The sequence below is a fragment of the Dryas octopetala genome, chromosome 3 (assembly GCF_963921425.1).
Source record: "Dryas octopetala chromosome 3, drDryOcto1.1, whole genome shotgun sequence".
Taxonomy (NCBI): Eukaryota; Viridiplantae; Streptophyta; class Magnoliopsida; order Rosales; family Rosaceae; genus Dryas; species Dryas octopetala.
The window spans coordinates 16,364,009-16,383,702 of NC_141368.1; the positions used below are offsets into that span (position 1 = coordinate 16,364,009).

General features: G+C 34.1%; 1 protein-coding gene across 2 annotated transcripts; it reads left to right on the forward strand.

Annotated features, from left to right (window-relative positions):
• Window positions 1-1,533: 1,533 nt before the first annotated feature.
• On the forward strand, window positions 1,534-11,070 carry LOC147291378 (pentatricopeptide (PPR) repeat-containing protein). Of its 2 annotated transcripts, XM_086238153.1 has the most exons (10): window positions 1,534-2,481; window positions 2,977-3,104; window positions 4,236-4,376; window positions 5,186-5,272; window positions 5,572-5,725; window positions 6,462-6,521; window positions 7,471-7,899; window positions 9,225-9,520; window positions 9,690-9,819; window positions 10,360-11,070. In XM_086238153.1, exons 1-10 carry the CDS (start codon window positions 1,543-1,545, stop codon window positions 10,888-10,890), a joined length of 2,895 nt encoding a protein of 964 aa, XP_086094279.1. In that variant the 5' UTR covers window positions 1,534-1,542; the 3' UTR covers window positions 10,891-11,070. The 2 variants fall into 2 exon arrangements, with proteins under 2 accessions (XP_086094279.1, XP_086094281.1); XM_086238155.1 differs by lacking the exon at window positions 5,186-5,272.
• Window positions 11,071-19,694: the final 8,624 nt, after the last annotated feature.

Consider the following 19,694-nt stretch of genomic DNA (forward strand, 5'->3'; position numbering starts at 1 on the left):
ATATCATATGAAAATGGGAAAAAAAAAAATTATTGAGTCCAAATTTGTACGAGACCAGGAGGTATTGGTTGAATTATCTATAACATTATCAAGATATCACATTTTCTTCCTATATCCAATGAAAAAAATAACTCATTTTGTCACTTAATGTGGAATAAATATTGGATGTACTCTTTTTTCGGGTTTGAGATATGGAAGAAGATCCTCTGCCTTGCTTCCCTGCAAGGCAGCTACCATGCTCAAATCTGAGCCTTTGAAGACATAATGTCAAGGGCTCAGATTTGAGCATGGTAGCTGCCTTGCAGGGAAGCAAGGCAGGGGATCCTCTTCCTTGAGATATACTCCTATCGACCTCTAAAATTTTAACTAAGCCGGATACTCTATGCCTTTGAGTTATTGAAAGTAAATATCTGCCCTAAATTTTAACCTTGTTGGGGATCATCCCCTACTGGTTTTTTTTTTCCTATAAAATCTGCTACTTGGTTGCGACTTGCGAGCATCGGTTCAAACTTCAAACTCTACGAGTTAGTTGTTTTTCCTAAAAATTAAAATGTTAGGTTGGTTTCTTCTTAATGGGTGCCTCCAAACTAAGTATTGCATTACTCGTTTAAACCCTAATGTTAACGTTTCTATGAAGCGGATATTGAAACCATAGATAATTTATTTACTCAATGTTCCTTCGCCGCTACTATTTGGTCCTGTGTTACAAGTTTACAACCCGCCCAACTGAGAGGAGCATGCACAAAACAATCCACCTTTTAAAAAACAAAATAATTCGGTCCATTTTTAAGTGACTGCGCATTACAATTTGTACATTTTATTCAACTGCTCATTTCAATCTTAAGGTTAAAATAGCTTGAATGCTTGAAATGAAAAGCGGTTACAATGAGCATTTGAACGCTTGTAGCGAACAATGAGCAACATTACACCACAAAATTACGTAAAAGTAGTGTATAATTCAGCAACTACACAAGGCATTCAAATGAGTTTTTGTCTGCTCATAATCGAAGTAACTGTACTCTTATTTTTATGTTATTGAAAAATTGTTTATTTTTTAGTTTTTTTCAAGAGTAGATATAAATCATATAATTGTTTTCTGTTAAATTTTGTGAGTATTATATTCTTAAATTAATCACTGAGCAACTTGACAATGTGAGACACATTAGATAAAATTTTAAAACTAGTAGCGTTGAGAGTCAAATTATTTATTTAGAAGGCAGATGTGAACTCGGGTAATATTTCAGAGAGCGTAGCTAAAATTTTGTCTAAATAAAATGGTGACGCTGGATTATTTTGTATATGATTTCCCTCACTTGAATATATTTCTCAATTTGTTTTTTTGTTTCCTCAGTGAAATATTTGGTTAACATTTATTTTAATTGTTTATGCGTGGAGAATTACTCAATTACCCAAAATTAAAATATTCCTAACACGAAACAGTAGATTTTTTATATTTTTTATTTTGGGTCTAAAAACAGTACAGTTGCCTCCCAATACAAAGCAAGCTCGCAGTAGTCCATAGTCCATAGTGGTAAGCAGATAATGGAGTTCTCACTCTCCACCCCACACTACCCCAACACCACCACCCCTTTCTCCACCAACCTCCTCACCCCAAAACACCACTCCACCACCACAACGTCTCTCTCCTTCTCTCTCAAACCAACCCCTCCTCCACCCCCAAATTCCGATAACCCCACCACCACCAACAACTCCTCCCCTCTTCTCTCTAATCAACTTCGCCGCCCCAAAACTCTCAAAACCACTCCTCCTCACTCCCCCAACCCCAAACCCACCTCCAAAATCCCCAAAAACCCCTTCAAGAACCTCGTTAATCCCACCCCTGTCCCTACTACCCCTACAATCAACACCAACTCTCACTCTCTCATCAACAAGCTCTGGCTCACTAGCAAGCTCTCTCCCCCACCTCCACCTCCACCTCCACCACCCCCACCCCCACCACCAGAGACACAAAGTCTTAAAGAAAATGAAGACGCACTCAAGGACAATGAACCCGAAAAGAATTCGGGTTTGCCCAGAATTGAGTTCAGGCAAGAGGGTAAGATCTTTGTTGGGAATTTGCCCAACTGGGTCAAAAAAATTGAGCTGGCCGAGTTCTTTCGGCAATTCGGACCCATAAACAATGTGATTCTGATAAAGGGTTATGACAATACTGAGAGAAATGCCGGTTTCGGGTTTGTTATATATGGGGGTCCGGCTGCGGCTAAGTCCGCCATGAAAGCGGTGGAGTTTGATGGGGTGGAGTTCCATGGAAGGGTGCTGACTGTTAGATTGGATAATGGGAAGAGATTGAAGGACAAAGCTGAGGAGAGGGCGCGGTGGGTTGAAGGCTACAATGGCGTTGAGTATCGGTCTAAGTGGCACAAAGAGCGTGAGAGCTCGCGAAAGGACTTGCGCAAGGTTATGGAGACCGAGCCTGAGAATTGGCAGGCGGTTGTTCGGTCTTTTGAGAAAATTAAGAAGGTAGAAGCTCATTAGTACCCTTGTTTTCACATTCACTATATGTCAACAGCTCCTAAACTATGACTTGGTTTGATGTTCATAGCAGTTTTTATTTGTGCTCTGTGCTATTCTGTTATGTGGTATGAGATGTTCCTTGAAGTATATTGCTTGAACTGTTAATGATTTGGAACAAGGAGTCAGTCCTAAGCCTGCCCCAAATATTTTTGGGCTAAAGGCTTGGTTGAGTTCGTTCCAACTATTATTAATATTAAGAGATTACTCTAGTGGGTGCTTTATATCGTGATTTGTGCTTCATGAAGTCCCAATCACTTTCAATGGTGAGAATTAGTACAACATACACACACAGACATTATGTGCATGTATATGGCTGTACAATATGTGGAAATTATTCAATGAGTCGTTGCTTTGAATTTGAGCAAAATTATAATAGCTTTGATCCAGTAATGTTTACATAACACACATGTTTGCTCCTACGTTTTTTCTTCTTCATATCAGCCTTCTAGAGGAGAATATGGCTTGATGGTGAAGTATTATGCAAGGCGAGGAGACATGCATCGCGCTCGTGAAACTTTTGAGAGCATGCGGGCAAGAGGAATAGAGCCAACCTCACATGTGTACACAAGGTAATACTTTGGATAAAATTTTCTGAATTGAACCTTTCTGTAATAGTTCTTATAAGGCCACCTTTGATTTTGGGTTAAACACATTATTCTATCCTGTATTTGTGGGCAGGTTCAGCATTCATTTTTAAATTTAGTAATTGAGTCCCTCTTCTTTTTTTGGTTACATTTTTATTTTATCTCTTTTCCTTTCAAATGTAACAAGTCCAATGAAAAACTCCACTGATTAAGTTGATTGAATTTGATAATATGACTCTCATATATCAAAATAGGCTTTTAATTGGTAATTAGTGATGTTAGAAATTCTTGAGTAGACTCCATGTACTTTGATAAGGACTCATGTGATTGATACTGCACTTTTTATGTGAATTAAAGGCTCTGTTGAGTTGAGTTTAATAAAGTGTAATCAGTTTACTACTTAACTTGATCACAATTAATTTGAATTAACTTTCTTGCTTTTTCACCTATAATTTCTTGAATAGAGCCCAGTCACCTAGGTAATTTTGATAAGGACTCATGATTGACACCCTCCTTTTATGAGAAGTAAAGGCTTTGTTGAGTTGTACTGGACTTTATTCTTGCAAATTGTAATAATTAATGGAACTTCATTGCTTAAATTAGAAGTGTACGGGTTTTATTGAATCTTACATCTATTTACCAAATAGTAAAATATATTTCGGCCTTTTCTTTGGCATGAGATTTTAAGCATGTAGCCTTTATGTAAGTTGCAATGCACATTTTCTTGGGTGTAATGTCTTACAAGTAAACTACTGTCAAATTGTACTACCACTGGTCCTTGTAACCACAGTGGTTCTTCTCAACCTTTAATAAGCTGGATGCCTTGGGTTCAACCTGTGAAAGAGTGGAATCTGGGTGGACAAAGGTCACCCATTGTTGTATAGCCCACTAAAGTCACAAAATCATACTACAATGAATTTTATCTTGTAAAGTCAAACGTGGTAAAATATTTTGTATTAAAAAATTGTGCTGCAGTTACCAGGTTATGTTTAGATATTCAAACATCTGAATTATCATTCATAGTATGTCCACTTATATCTGAAGCTATAATTTTTGTAGGAGCATCTAGTTTAGAATATCCTCTTTCCAGCATTAAAGATTTTTTATTATGTGCAGCCTTATTCACGCTTATGCAGTTGGCAGAGACATGGATGAAGCATTATCTTGTGTTAGAAAAATGAAGGAAGAGGGCATTGAAATGAGTTTGGTGACTTACAGTATAATTGTTGGGGGATTTGCGAAAATTGGCAATGCCGAGTAAGTAACCATGTACATTTCTAGTTTAGTGCATTTTCTCAATAGTTATAGTAGTTTGAATAAGGTACAGTTCAGGTTCGTTCACTGATACAATTGATACATCTGCGTCTTTTCTTTTTAAGAACTTTATACGTTCTGAAGTGTTAAATTTTATTGAGCTATGTAGTCCTACAAATATATTTCTACTGACTTTCAAATAGAATTATCTTTATCTTTTTTCTTTTTTGGAAAGTTGTCCATAATTTAGAAAGTGCCTTTTCTTTTGGTTTCTATATAAATTGGACATGTGCATCAAGTAATGTATGTAAAGGGGCATGCATTGATCTATATTTACCTCTTAGTAGAAAACCTTTGTTTAATTTTTAATTCATGACGGGTCTAATGTAGCCATTCTTCATGATATATCACAGAATTAAGACAAAAGAAGAAAAAGAACTTCATCCAAGGAAATTTGTCATTTTTATGTACTGTTTTGCGTAACAGCTCTTTCCAGTGTAGTTAAAGGATAGGACACTAAAAGCAGTAAGATCTCCAATGTGTACAGATGTAATATTCCATATAAAAGCAAGGACACTAAGGTGCAACTTAACAAGTATGTAACTTGCACTCAAAACGATTATAGTGACCTTGAATAAAGCAAGTGTCTTTTGCACTTACTGCACCTTGTTTCTTTTCTGCACCTAAGGTGCAAATTAATTATCTAGGCTTTTGATTCGTTTATTTGTTTTTAATGATGAGTTCTAATTGATTCTATAACCTAGGCATTTTTATATATTCTTAATTTAACATTATTCGATGTTGTTTGGAAGAGCTGCAGATCACTGGTTTAAGGAGGCCAAACAGAGACATACAACTTTAAATGCAATCATTTATGGGAATATTATATATGCTTATTGGTGAGTGTTACAAGTTCATTCTTATGTCGATTTCATTTTGCAGATGCATTATGCTTACACATTCTTGTTGCACCTCATTTTCTATAAATTGAAAGATGAGGAGGTTATTACTCTTCAATAAAATTTTCTCTTGCATTAGTTATTTATTTATTTTTTAGTTATCATATAATAGCTAGCATTATTGCTCCAAATTCTTTTTTGGAGGTCTTCTTAATGTGATTTATGCAAGTGGAATGCATGTCAAGTGGATTTCTTTTCTTTCAATTTCATGTTGTTTCTATGTTTTGCTTAAATTACAGTCAAACGTGCAATATGGATCGAGCAGAGGCCTTGGTGAGGGACATGGAAGAAGCAGGCATAGATGCTCCTATCGACATTTATCACACCATGATGGATGGTTACACAATGATTGGCAATGAAGATAAATGTTTGGTTGTGTTTGAACGACTCAAGGTACAAGCTTAGGTGGATGTGTTTTTGTTTTCTGAGGGTTTACATATGTATATGAATTTGTGTGCCTGTGGTGTTCCATTATCAGAAGTTCAAGAGTTTTAAGAAGTGACATTTACTTTTTATCAGAGGATATTGGTAGATTTTGACAGGATTTTTTTCTTTGTTCTATAAATGAAAAAACATTTCATGGTTAAACAAAGGCAAGAAGAAATGTAATATGATAAATATGTTCTCTTTGATTGAAACATAGAAGAGCTATGTATACACTAAGGCAAATGATCAATTTGAAAGAGGTCTATGTGCTCAACTTATGATAAAATAAACTATCATGAAATCAAGATGTGGCTTCCAGCTAAGTAATGATTTTTTCTAGAAGGATCTTCTTTATATGGAAACTTAATACAGAAAAACTTTGTTGCAAGTATGAAATATACAAATAACATATACTGCTTTAGAATCCATATATGGGAGTTGTTCGTTTATGATGCTTGATAATATTCAAGAATGTAGCTTAGCTATCCTTTACGTTTGACTCTAAGGGTTCTTAGGTTGTCCATCGAGCTTTTAGGTCTTTCAAGCCATTAAAATACCTTTACTCTCTACTGTTTCCTATAAGAGATCCTTGCAATGTACTCATCCAAAAAAGAGATCTATTCAATGTACATAATGTCTTGTCTTATTATTGTTACCATTACTTTTTTCCCTGGTACACTAACACTCTCTGATTGGGCTATAGGAATGCGGCTTTACTCCTTCAGTTATCAGTTATGGATGTCTGATCAATCTTTACACTAAGGTATGGCGATGTTTTCCTTTTCACATAAAAGTGATTTTCTTTTGTCTCCAGAGTTGTAGGCTTATGCTTTTGTGCTATCATTTAAGAGCTTCCTGTTCATGTAATACACAAATTCTAGATTATGAGCAGTTATAAACTTTTGGAGTCTGAGGAATGCTTTCCGATAGGGCCATAACATGGAGTATTAAAACATAAATTCATTTTGTTATTAAGCTTACATGATATCTCAATTCCTAGGCTGTATACTATTGTTCTTATCTACACCAAGTTTCTCCAAAATAAGAAATAAAGGGAAGGCTTGCTCTGAGATTTCACTTTATAAGCCATAGGTGGTGGTGTTTTTTTAGCGTTCTTTATTTCCTTCTTCCCTCTTCTGTTGTCATTTTGGAGTTTTGATCTTATTATACCTAAATTATATCTAAAGACCAGTGAACCATAAAGAAAGGATCAAAATGCTTTTTAATACTCTCTGCCTACCATCAATCAAATTAAAAATGAAAATGAAGTTCTTCCTTCAATTGAAGCTGCTGCTCCCTGTTATATACATCCCAATCCTCTAAGGCTGTGAAATTTACTTAAAGAGGTGGTTACAACATTGTCACCCTGAAGAAAAGCTAAGAAAATATTCATAATGACCAAACTGATCGAAACTTATGTACATTGCCTAGTTCCTTTACCTACTACATGTTACTTGTGGGTTCTGATTTTGAGTTGAGTTGAGTTGTGTAAATTCCGTACTGCTGCCATTCTACTTGGACAGGTTCTATCCCCTTCACGTGCCTGTTGAATGCATAGCTTTTGATTTTTTGTTGTTCCTTCTATAGATGCCTTCAATTCAGATTATCACCATTTTCTTTGGGGGTGCAGAAAGAGTTTCTACTAGTGTGTTCTTGTTATCATTTGGTATATCAGATATGCCTAATTTAAAAATTGGTATCTCCACTTTCAGGTTGGAAAAGTTTCTAAAGCCTTGGAAGTTAGCAAACTGATGGAATCATCTGGAATAAACCATAACATGAAGACCTACTCCATGTTGATCAATGGATTTTTGAAGTTAAAAGATTGGGCTAATGCATTTGCGATTGTTGAACATTTGGTGAAGGATGGGTTGAAGCCCGACTTAATCCTCTATAATAACATTATAACAGCATTCTGTGGAATGGGTAACATGGATCGTGCCATTCGCACAGTCAAAGAAATGCAGAGGACGAGGCATAGACCTACATCACGTACATATATGCCAATAATACATGGTTTTGCAAGAGCTGGAGAAATGAGAAGAGGCTTAGAGATTTTTGATATGATGAGGATGAGCGGATGCATTCCAACTGTGCATACTTTCAATGCTCTGATTCTTGGTCTTGTGGAGAAACGCCAGGTAAATAAGTTCAATGCATATATTAATTATGTGCTTGATATATATATAATAGAGAGAGAGAGAGAGAGAGAGAGAGAGAGAGAGAGAGAGAGAGAGAGAGAGAGAGAGAGAGAGAGAGAGAGAGAGAGAGAGAGAGAGAGAGAGAGAGAGAGAGAGAGCTTAAACAGGATCACACGCCATTTGAGTGGTGCAGTAAAAATGGTCAAAATGAGCCTATTAGGGATTAGGGTTCAGCTCAAAACTAGCCCAAAATCCGAGAGTTCGAACGGCCATTAAATTGAACAGTAAAGGAAATGAGTCTTATGATTGTTTATGTGTATTCCATTCTCACCTCTTTCCTTTCTTGTGAGATGGTTGTCATAAACAGTAAAGGAAATGAGTCTTATGATTGTTTTTGTTTATTTCTTGTAATTCCATTTTACTCCAACTTGTTTCCATAGGTTCATCCCATCCCCCTTCTATTTTATATAATTTTGGACTCAGTAGTGCTACACATACCACATTTTTATACCATAATTTCATACCACCTTATGTGGCAACTTACATGGCATTCATACATTGAATACTAAAAAATAAAAAGAAAAATCCAAAAAGAAAAAGAAAAACTTTGTTCAATAAAGTAATGACACATCATATGGTATAAAAATGTGGTAAGTATAGCATTATTCTTTTGGACTTGTCTGTTCCTAATGTTTTATTTTCCTTGTAATAACAATGGGGATTAAGTTTTATGTCTGGATTTCTGCTCTTACATATTGTTTCTATCTCTGCATTAAGTAGGTTATTTGGTGGCTATACCTATTTTAGTGGTAGTAGTGGTTCATAATGCCCGATTTAATGCTCTGCTAGAAATTTAAATGAACTGTCTTCTGTCATTCATGTTGAGGTGACAGTATTTCTCTTGCCAACGTTTCTCCTATATATTATATTTACAAGATGTATAAAATGCATTTGGTGAAAATGTCCAAATAACTGGCATGTGCTTGGGCTCATCCTTAGTGAGATCTTAAAGTTAAATACTATTTTTAAGCTTTTCTTTTATTCTTTTTATACATTTGAATAAAAGATTTCATGACCTAATGAATAATTTTTCTCTGTAATCTGTGGTCTATCTCTAAGTGTCATAATATGGAACACACAAGATATTTCAAATAGTGATTTACAGGTCCATTGTGGACTCTTCTCTGCTGTAGTTTTTATTTATTTGGAAGTACATGATTAATCCATTATATTATTGTGTTTAGCTTGGAATTTTATATCATTTTGCTTCAGAATGCCTCCTTTTCACTCCAGAGGTAATCACATGTATGTTGTATATCCTTCAGATGGAGAAGGCTGTTGAAATATTGGATGAGATGACACTGGCAGGCATTAGTCCAAATGAACATACATACACAACTATCATGCATGGTTATGCATCTTTAGGTGATACTGGGAAAGCTTTCGAGTATTTTACCAAATTGAGGAATGATGGTCTGGAGCTTGATGTGTATACATATGAGGCATTGCTAAAGGCATGTTGCAAGGCAGGCAGAATGCAGAGTGCTTTAGCTGTCACTAAAGAAATGAGCGCTCAAAAAATTCCGAGGAACACCTTTGTATACAATATATTAATTGATGGGTATGGTTTGTTGAAAATCTTGATTTGCACTACTTTCATCTGCCTTCTTTTGACTGTTCTTTTCAAACTTGTTTGAGTTTAATTCTTCAATATTATTTTCTTCTCTTTTAATTTATTATTTTCTCTGCTTCTTAACCTGTCGATTGACTTGGTTGTTTCCCTTGTGCAGATGGGCTCGAAGAGGAGACGTTTGGGAGGCTGCTGACTTGATGCAGCAGATGAAACAGGAAGGGGTTCAACCTGATATCCACACCTACACGTCCTTCATAAATGCTTGTTGCAAGGCTGGAGACATGCAGGTATGCTCTTACCGTCTATTTCCTATTTTACTGTTGAGAAAAATAAGTTCCGTTACTGCAGCATGTTCTTATTTATCGTCTGCTGGGTGCTTGATCAAATAGATGTATTTTAGGGTTTTGTCAGGACTTTTAAAATAGTTTTACTTCAAACAAAATTACTTGGTTGACCATTGTTTGATCAACACGTCCTTTTCATTACTCAACATGGTCATTAGATTTGAGCTTTTAAAATCAAAATATGTCTTCTCCATATCTTGTTCCTTTGATTAACAAAATTATATTCTACATGATGGATTTCTTGCCTGTTGTGCATTAGAAAGCAAAATAAAATGATGTCATTCCCATTTGTGATTCCGACTTGTCTGAAACCAAGTGCTGTCGTTCATATAATTGTGATCAATTGTTATCTTGTTGATTCCAGTTGGAAAACCCATGGGATCTTATAGTACAAGAATTAGAAAAATAAAGTAACTTCATTTTCCTGTTAAATCCTCAATTTAGTTCTACTGTTCCATCTTTTAAGTACATTCTGTTTTTCAGAGAGCTGCAAAAACAATTGAAGACATGGAAGCTCTTGGGGTGAAGCCAAATGTGAAAACCTACACTACATTAATACATGGTTGGGCACGTGCTTCTCTCCCAGATAAGGCTTTGAGATGCTTCAAAGAGATGAAGTTGGCCGGGTTGAAGCCGGACAGAGCTGTATACCATTGCCTGATGACATCTCTGCTGTCACGGGCTACAGTTGCAGAAGCTTACATTTATTCCGGCCTTCTGTCTATTTGTAAGGAGATGATAGAATCTGAGTTGACTGTTGATATGGGAACTGCAGTTCACTGGTCGAGGTGCTTACGCAAGATTGAGAGAACGGGCGGGGAGCTTACAGAAGCCCTGCAGAAGACCTTCCCTCCTGATTGGAACTCATTTCATACTTCGGATGTGAGTTCAGATGTAGACAGTGATGATGTTGACATTAGTAGCGATGATGATGACATGGAGTTTGCTACTAGAATAGATGGTGATGAACATTATGATGATGATGATGGTCTGAACCGCAGATCATGGTTGTAGATATGTGTTATGCCTTGATACTAGTTCCGGCTGCCTATGCTCAATTTTTTATTATTATCTTCTATTTCAGCGCCCATTCTTCTCTGAGGATTAAGAGTTTACCACCTTTAATGACTATGAGCTTGTATTATAAGAGAACATTTTATATAATAGAAGTTTCATGATTCATCAGTGCCTTCATACACTAGTGCATTACTCTAGAGTTATAAATTCTACTAATTAGACATTGATAATGCTACAACTATCATATCAAGAATGCTTTATCCTGATAATAGGTTGTGATTAGATTTATAGCATAGAGTATTTATGATTTTTTCTCCAATGCGTGATGAAAAATGTGGAATTAATGTGGGATGTTTGTGAATGTTTGAACGCCCAGTGTCCGTAGGTGAGCGTTTGAACGCTTTCCCACATCCAGTATTCCACCTCGAGTGTATCGTACCAGATAAGACCTCTAGTGTATCTTTTTTATCAGGGTGTTCGAACGTTTTCTCACATCCCGCATTTCACCTCGAGTGTATCGTACCAGATAAGACCTGTATCTTTTTTATTAGGGCGTTTGAACGTTTTCCCACATCCCGCATTCCACCTCGAGTGTATCGTACCAGATAAGACCACCTCGAGTGTATCGTACCAGATAAGACCTCTGGTGTATCTTTCTTATCTAAAGCTTACATAAACTCTAAGATTGTCATAATAAATCCCACTATTAACCCACCAACTTCATCTCTCACCAATCACATTCTCTCTCTCTCTCTCTCTCTCTCTCTCTCTCTCACATTATAACTTACTGTAACTTTCCATTACAAGCTGTATGCATCATGTATCATGTTTCCAGTCATTAATTATTGGATCTATCGAAAGTTACTGATGCATGCTAAGATTACCATCTGGCTTACAGAGAGGAATTCGTTGTGTTTGGTTTCTTAATTACGACGGTTACTAAAATCCTTTTTCTTTTTCTTTTTCTTTTTTTTCCAAGGTTACTAAAATATCTCCAGCTATTTCTTAAGTGGATTTTTCCATAATGAATCAATTTTTTTCAGACTTTGGCTGACACTTGTCTTAAAAACAGCAGCAATTAGATAGCTTTTAGTTGGCCCTTTCCCTCCCCAAATTTGGTTACTTCTAAATGTCTTATTTCAAAATTCAAATGGTTTAACTTGTATTTCATAATTTTACATTCAAATAAAAAATACATATTTCTCTTTCACTACATAAAATATATATTAAACAGTAATAAAATGCTAAAAGAAGTAATAAAATTATTTAAATTTTGTTAAATTTTACATTTATCAATTTAATTCTTAACTTTCTCTCTCATTTTGGACAAGTCAGTGTGCTATAAAACCATGTTCCCTAATTCCACTATATATATGCTTGAAAACTTTTCTATCAATAAATAAGGTGCCATTAACAGTATTTCATGCTATGTGATTAGCACCTGTGGCATTTATGATTTTGCCTCAAGCATAATTAGATCAGTTCATCTTTGGTTCCACCATAGCTAACTGAATCAAACAGGCTTTAATTACCATTTCCCTACAGAATGGGTGGCCAAAATAATTCTTACAATGAGGTAAAGCTTTATGTAAATATTTATATTCTATTATTCTTCGTATGACTTTTTTTTTTAATTATCTATCTGAACTAGCTATTTGATATGTACTTGTTTCTGTGAATAAGATTTTATTTTAATTTTTCTTTTGTTTTTGGGTTTTGAAGGTTGGAATGAGATGTATGATGAAGAGCAAGGAAACAAAAAAGAGATGCCTCATGGAAATGGAAATGGGTAAAAAAGAAGAAGAGGTTACAAATGATCTTGATTTAAGCCTTAGATTGTCACCACCAAAAACGGGCTTGAAAGTGGAATCATCAAATAGATCAAAAGCTTCATCACCATCATCACAAGAAACATGCACATCTCTGAGTTTGAATACAAATGAAGATGTTGGTGGCAGTAAATTTGTAGTTGAAGAAGTGCCATCTTTGGTTTTGATGGGATGTACTCATTGCTTCATCTATGTGATGGTGTCGGAATTGAAGCCCCAATGCCCAAAATGTAAGACTTCTGTTTTGATTGATATGTTCCGTCAGCCTTGTAAGAGATTTAGGAAGTGTTAGTGTTCGCCTATCAACTTCATCTCAACTCTCAAGTGACATTATAAGTTCAAGTAGTGATGTAAGAAAAAAAAAAAAAAAAAGATAATGTTTTATTTTTTACACCTCCTAGTCCTGAGAAGGAAATTTTTTCAGGCGAGGCTATGCAGAATAAATTTTCGTACTTTGCAATAATTCAGTCTCTTAGAGCACTTGAATGATGTATGCTTCTTTTTCATTGGAAATGAAATCCATAATGTTCTTTTAGTTGGGAAGTGAAATCTATAATATAATTTTGAGGAGAGTGCTAGTACATCATTCTATAATTTCTTTAGTGATTTATTTATTACTTTGTTTTTATTACGTTAGAGAATAATTTACCTGTCTCCATTATCACGTGGCATCACATGCAAGAAAGAGACAGAGAGAAAGACTTACCTCTCTCTCTCTCTCTTTCTCTCTCTCTCTCTCTCTCTCTCTCTCTCTCATCTTTCTCTATGTCTCTCTCTTGCATGTCATCCACGTCCCCTATAACGGAGATATAGAAGTTCTTCTCACTACATTATTCTTCTTCCCAAAGAATAATACCTTGAACAACTTGTTTATAACCGTTATTTTTGACTGTTGTAAACTCGATATTTTTTGTTTTGTTTTCTTATACACCTTTTATATGCTTGAAAAGAGAATTTTGAGATCAGGCAAATAAATTTTCATTTATACTTGTAGTGGCTCAGTCTCTTACATCACCCCAATGATGTATATATCTCTTTTTCATAAAAGCATCCACAATGATTGTTCAATAGCTCAATTTTTAGAATTATTTTGGTATCTATTGAAATGAACTGCAGTTTTACTTACAATGATACAATTCAATAACTTCAAATCAATAGCTATACCTTTTTAAATATTTTTTATATATACTTGAATAAAATAAAATAGATAAATTTAATTATGTTAAAAATTATACCATTGAAATGGTCTCAAAGATATCTTTAAAAAAGACACCAATTTTGGGTATATTTTAAAAAAATTTATTTCATGCCCAATTTTGATATTTAAAAAAAAAAAAAACTCGTATATTCAAAATATTTTCAATTCCACGTTGTAATTTTTTTTTTAATTCAATGTTGTAGTGTGATACATTCATTACAAAAATTGCATTTAATTGGATTTAAACATGCCGTTTTGGGCTTGGGCTTTAAATCACTCTTGACAAAAAAAAGGCTTGTTTACTATTTCACCCCTGAAAGTAACTTCTAATTTAACTTTACCTCCTAATGTTTATTTTGTATCACATTACCCCCTAAAACTAATTCTCGTGTATCACTTTACCCCACTTTCTATTTTTACAAACTTTGAAAATTAATTAAAAATAGCTCCGGACTCAGAAAAATACACAGAAAATGCCTACAAACTCATCTTAACTAGTACTAATTTACTATGGGATCAACTTACCAATTTTTCATCCGAGTGTTTCCAGAAAATTAAAATACTCTAAACTCTTTGGAAATTGATAGGATAATCTCTTGAACTCCAAAAAATACAAAGTTTGCACCGTTGGTCTTCTAAACAATAACACTACCTTTCTTGTGAACACTTTTCTACCCAAAAGACCTCTTGGTCTTAGAGGAAAATAAATTTCCCTCTATAAAATAAATTCTAGAAAAATTCTAGAATTTCCATAAAGTCTCGGAAGAATTCTCAAAAATAGGTTTTTAGTAATTTTCAAAACATTTTTGATAATTCATCCAAGACTTTACGGAAATTTTAGAATTTTTATAGAGGAAAATTTATTTTAATTTTTTAGAGATAAATTTAGACTTCCCAAATTTTCCGGAAACTCTCAGAGGGAAAATTGGCAAATTTGACCCCACAGTAAATTTTCTGAAAACTTTGTAAGAATTTTCCTTGTATTTTTATGAGTTGAGCTCTTTTTAATTAGTTTCAAAAGTTTGTAAAATTAGGAAGTGAGCAAAGTGATACACAAAAATTAGTTTCAGGAGATAATGTAATACAAAATAAACCTTAGGGGATAAAGTAAGACTTGAAGTTACTTTCAAAAGACAAACTAGTAAATAAGACAAAAAAAATTGAAGACATGCCGTTGGAATAAAAAAATTGAAAGAAATGTATGTCTTTTTCTCTTTTAAAACATATGACTGTTGGTGACATTTGTCATCCACTCATTTGTCTTCTATTTTCTAGTTCTCTCTTCTCTCCAAGTCTATGTGACATGTGGGGCCCTTGTCTAGTGCTATTGCAATTCAATAGAGAATGCTATTTCATGCACCTTCTATTGCAATTGCATCAACTATAATAAACTAATTAAACTACACCATTGCAAGTGAAATTTAATCAATTAGATCAATTTCATGTAATAAAATTGCATTGAACACCACCATTGCGAATGCTCTTAGGAATGAAATCCATAACATTTTGTGTGGTTAGGAAATGAGTTCCATTGAAGAGAGATAGCACAACTAGTGATTAATGCATGATTTGTCTATTAATTATTTGTTACTATACATCATTCTTCTTCTCAAGGAATAATATACATTCAACAACTTGTTTATATCTGTTACTTTTGGCCGTTTGTACTATCTTAATGTTTTCTTTGTTTTTTATACATTTCATATATACTTGAGAGGGGAATTTTGAGATCAAGCCAGGCTATACAGAAGAAATTTTCATATATACTTTTAGTGACTCAGTCTCTTAGAGCACCCCAATTATGTATATATATCTTTTTTTCATTAGGAATGAAATCCATAAAATTTTCTCTTGTTAGATGAAATCCACAACATTGAAGAGAGATAACACTACTAGTGATTACTGATTTTATCTATTAATTATTTTTTACTACATCATCCTTCCATTCAAGGAATAATATACATGCAACAACTTGTTTATATCTGTTACTTTTGGCCGTTTGTACAACCATATTTTCTTTGTTTTTTTATGCACCTCCTATGTACTTGATAAGAGAATTTTAAGAGGCCAGGCTATACTTTCAGTGACTCGACTCTTACAGCACGCCCAAACACAACACGAAGCCCGATTATTAAATGGGTTGACCCGAGCACGACACGAAACACAAATGAATCACTTAATCCGGCCCATTGTACACCTCTAGCAATGACTCAAACTCTTAAAGCACGCCAATAATGCACGTCTCTTTTTAATTAGGAATGGAATCATGAATGGCCAGGCTATACAGAAGAAGTTTTCATATTTGCAGTGATACTTAAATTTTTTTTTTCGAGGAGAAAAAAGAGGGACTCTTAGAGCATGCCAATAATGCACGGCTCTTTTTCATTAAGAATGAAATCCATAAAGTTTTGTTGTTGTTAGGAAATGAAATCATAACATTGAAAAGAGATATATAGCACTACTAGTGATTAATGATTTTTCTATTAATTAGTTTTTACTATATCATTTTCTTCTCAAGGAATAATAAACAGTCAACCCCATTAGTTGGCTAACCCGGGCTGTAACCCAAGTGGCCCAAATTTTTACTTTGTATTTTTATAATTTAAATTATCTTAGCCCACCTTAATCTCAATCCTTAGCCCGGCCACTTCAGCCTCCATCTTAAGCCCAATTTTCTTCTCCGATTTAGCTCATTTATCATACTTCTACTTTTTTTTAAAGTTTAGACCACCCAAATTTTTAAATTCTGGCTCTACCCTGCACTTGTTTGTATATATCCATTACTTTTGGTTGTTTGTACAACCAAAGTTTTTTATACCCCTCCTTTATACTTTGAGAAGGGAATTTTGAGAGGTCACATGTTGTACAAAATTTGTCATACTTGCAGTGATTGTCTGTTAGAGCACCCCAATAATCTGTGTCTCTTTTCTATTAGGAATGAAATATATAAGTTCTTTTTGTTGGAAGTAAAATCTATAATTGAAAATAGATTCCACTACTAGTGTTTATTGATTTATTTATTAATTTTATTTTTTTACTATATATATCATTATTCTTCTTGTGGGATAAGTTACATTCAACAACTTATCTATATCCTTTACTTTTGCCCGTTTGTACAATTAATGTAACGTAGTTGCTGAAATGTATTAATATTTGAAAGTAACTAAAAGTTGGGCATGTCACTTTTGATCCTTGAAATTTCACTCGTATATTAATTTTGATTGTGAACACCAATTTGTTACAACTTATGATCACTTGTCTTTCACACCTATCATTGACTTGTCAGTAAAAGATCTTTGAGGTAAATACTCAAAAGCCAACTAGCAATTTCAATCATCGACTTGAAAATATTAGAGGTGTACATTGGGTCGAGCCGGCCCGAATCTGGCATGGGCACGACCCATTATTTTAGCTCGATCGGTACGTACTTATAGGTCGAGCTAGGCTAAGGTTTTTTATCCCGTTGGGTCGGCCCGGCATGAGCCCGTTATGTGCCAACCCATTTACATTAATTTTTCTTAATTGTTTTTTTCAAATTTTAAAAACTAATATTTGTCTCCATAAATAAAAATATAATTTAAATTCAGAGATTTCAAAAAAATTAAATTAAAAATTATATATTATATTCCAAGTTATTCATTATCAATTGCCAATTTTTTTTTAAAAAAAAAATTTATCATAATATTTGGTTATAAATTTGTTTTTATTTTTTATGTGGCAATATTTCAAATATTGTTAAACTAATCGTTATCAGTGAAATATTAATTTCCCTATAATTTTATTGAAAGGATGTAACAACTTAACCAAATTAATTACTAATGTTTTAAATAATTATTAAAATTTTAAAATAAATAATCAGGGCAACCCGGCACGACCCATTATGGACCGATCCATGGGCTGAGCTAGGCTTAAGGTTTAAGATAATTGGGTCGGACCAGCCCAACCCGATTATTAAATGGGCTTGCCCGAGCACAACACAAAGCATGAATAGGCCCATTTTAAACGAGCTGGGTCGGGCCGACCCATTGTTCACCTCTAGTAAAATTTACTGATATTAATATGGTTGTCCATAGTTATATATTTGGAGTCTTTATATAATATTGTAATTATGAGAATCCTTTCTTGTGTAAAATAGAAAAAACTTATGAGTGGTCTTTAAGTTAGCCTATAAATTTAGGTCTTATGCTATTGGAAAAGATACAATCTAAATTCTCCAGAGACAACAATAAAGTTAATAGACGACAGATAATCACCGTTGTCTATTTTAGAACTTTACCGTCGTCTAATCGACTGTAGTCTATTGGGGTATAAATACACAACAATATTTAACCGTTTTCTTGATTGCTATAACACAATGGTTTTACATGTAAAACCGTTGTATATATACACTAAAAAACTAATGGGTTAGAGGTAACCGTTGTTGAGCATTGATGTAGATGTCGGTCTTTCTATTTAACCGTTGTCTTGATTGATATAACACAATGGTTATACATGTAAAACTGTTGTGTGTGCTAAGGATTAACCTGGTTTTGGGATGTCTAGAACTCTTTCAAACAACGGTTTTTATTGGAAAATTGTTGCATGATTACTTTCTTCACATTGGTTTTTAGTTGATTTCGTTGTATGTTTGTTAATCAGACATTGGTTTTAAATTTTGAACCATTGTTAGTTGAAGGTAAATACAACGGTTTTTATAGCGAATTCGTTGTATTATTTGCATTGGTAACATATATCCAACGGATAATATTAACAATATTCCTAACAAATATATATTCACAAAATACCCTAACCTCAAGTTCTAAAGTTAGTCCACAATTAATAATAAAGACTTTGGAATTTATGAAGTACCAATAAATTAATAAAGGAAGTAAATTAGTACTTGTATATATCTGACTCCCTTAAAGCTATGCCATTGACAGGCCATAGGTAATTTCCAATAACATATATGCCAAAATATTGCTGCCATCAACCTAATGTGTAGCAAATAACTCAATCACATCCCCATGACTTATCTAGCAAAGTAATCATTCATATATACCTCAGGCTGATCTAGCTAGCTAAACACATGGCCTTCAAAATAAAGACAAAAACACTAACATATACGCAAAACTCCACTAAGCATGTAGTCTACATATATTGTCCCACAAAGTTTGCCAATTCAGCCCGCCCTTCATTGATATCTTCTTGTGTGTAAGTGTTGTCCTTCTTCCTCTCCCACTGAAACAAGTCAAAAATAGGTCTTTTAAAATAAAGGGTAAATTACAAGTATATACCTCAACTATACACTACTTTTCAACTTGGTACCTTAAATTCAAAAAGTTGCATTAAGGTACCCCAACTAAGAAACTGTATCAGGTATGTATCTCTGTTAGTTTGACCGTCAAGAAGGTCATTATCTAATGATTGGCACACGTGGACCCTACCATTAAAAGTTTTAATTTCAATTTAGTACCTCAACTTTACTATGTTTTTCAAGTTCATACCTCAAGCTCAAAAACTTGGAAATACATAAATGTTTTCTAATTTTTATCTCAACTTCACCTCATTTTTGACTCATCCTTCACCAAAATCAACAATCTTATACTCATTTTGAAGCTATCAATCTCCTCTTTACAACCATAAAGAAATAATTCAAAAAGAAGTTATGAAACGCAAGATAAGTGGTCACAAATTAGGCTACCTGAAATTGCCAATTTGTTTAGAATATTTGGCAGTTTCAGGTAGCCTAGTTTGTGACCAATTATCTCGGGTTTCATAACTCCTTTTTGCATGAT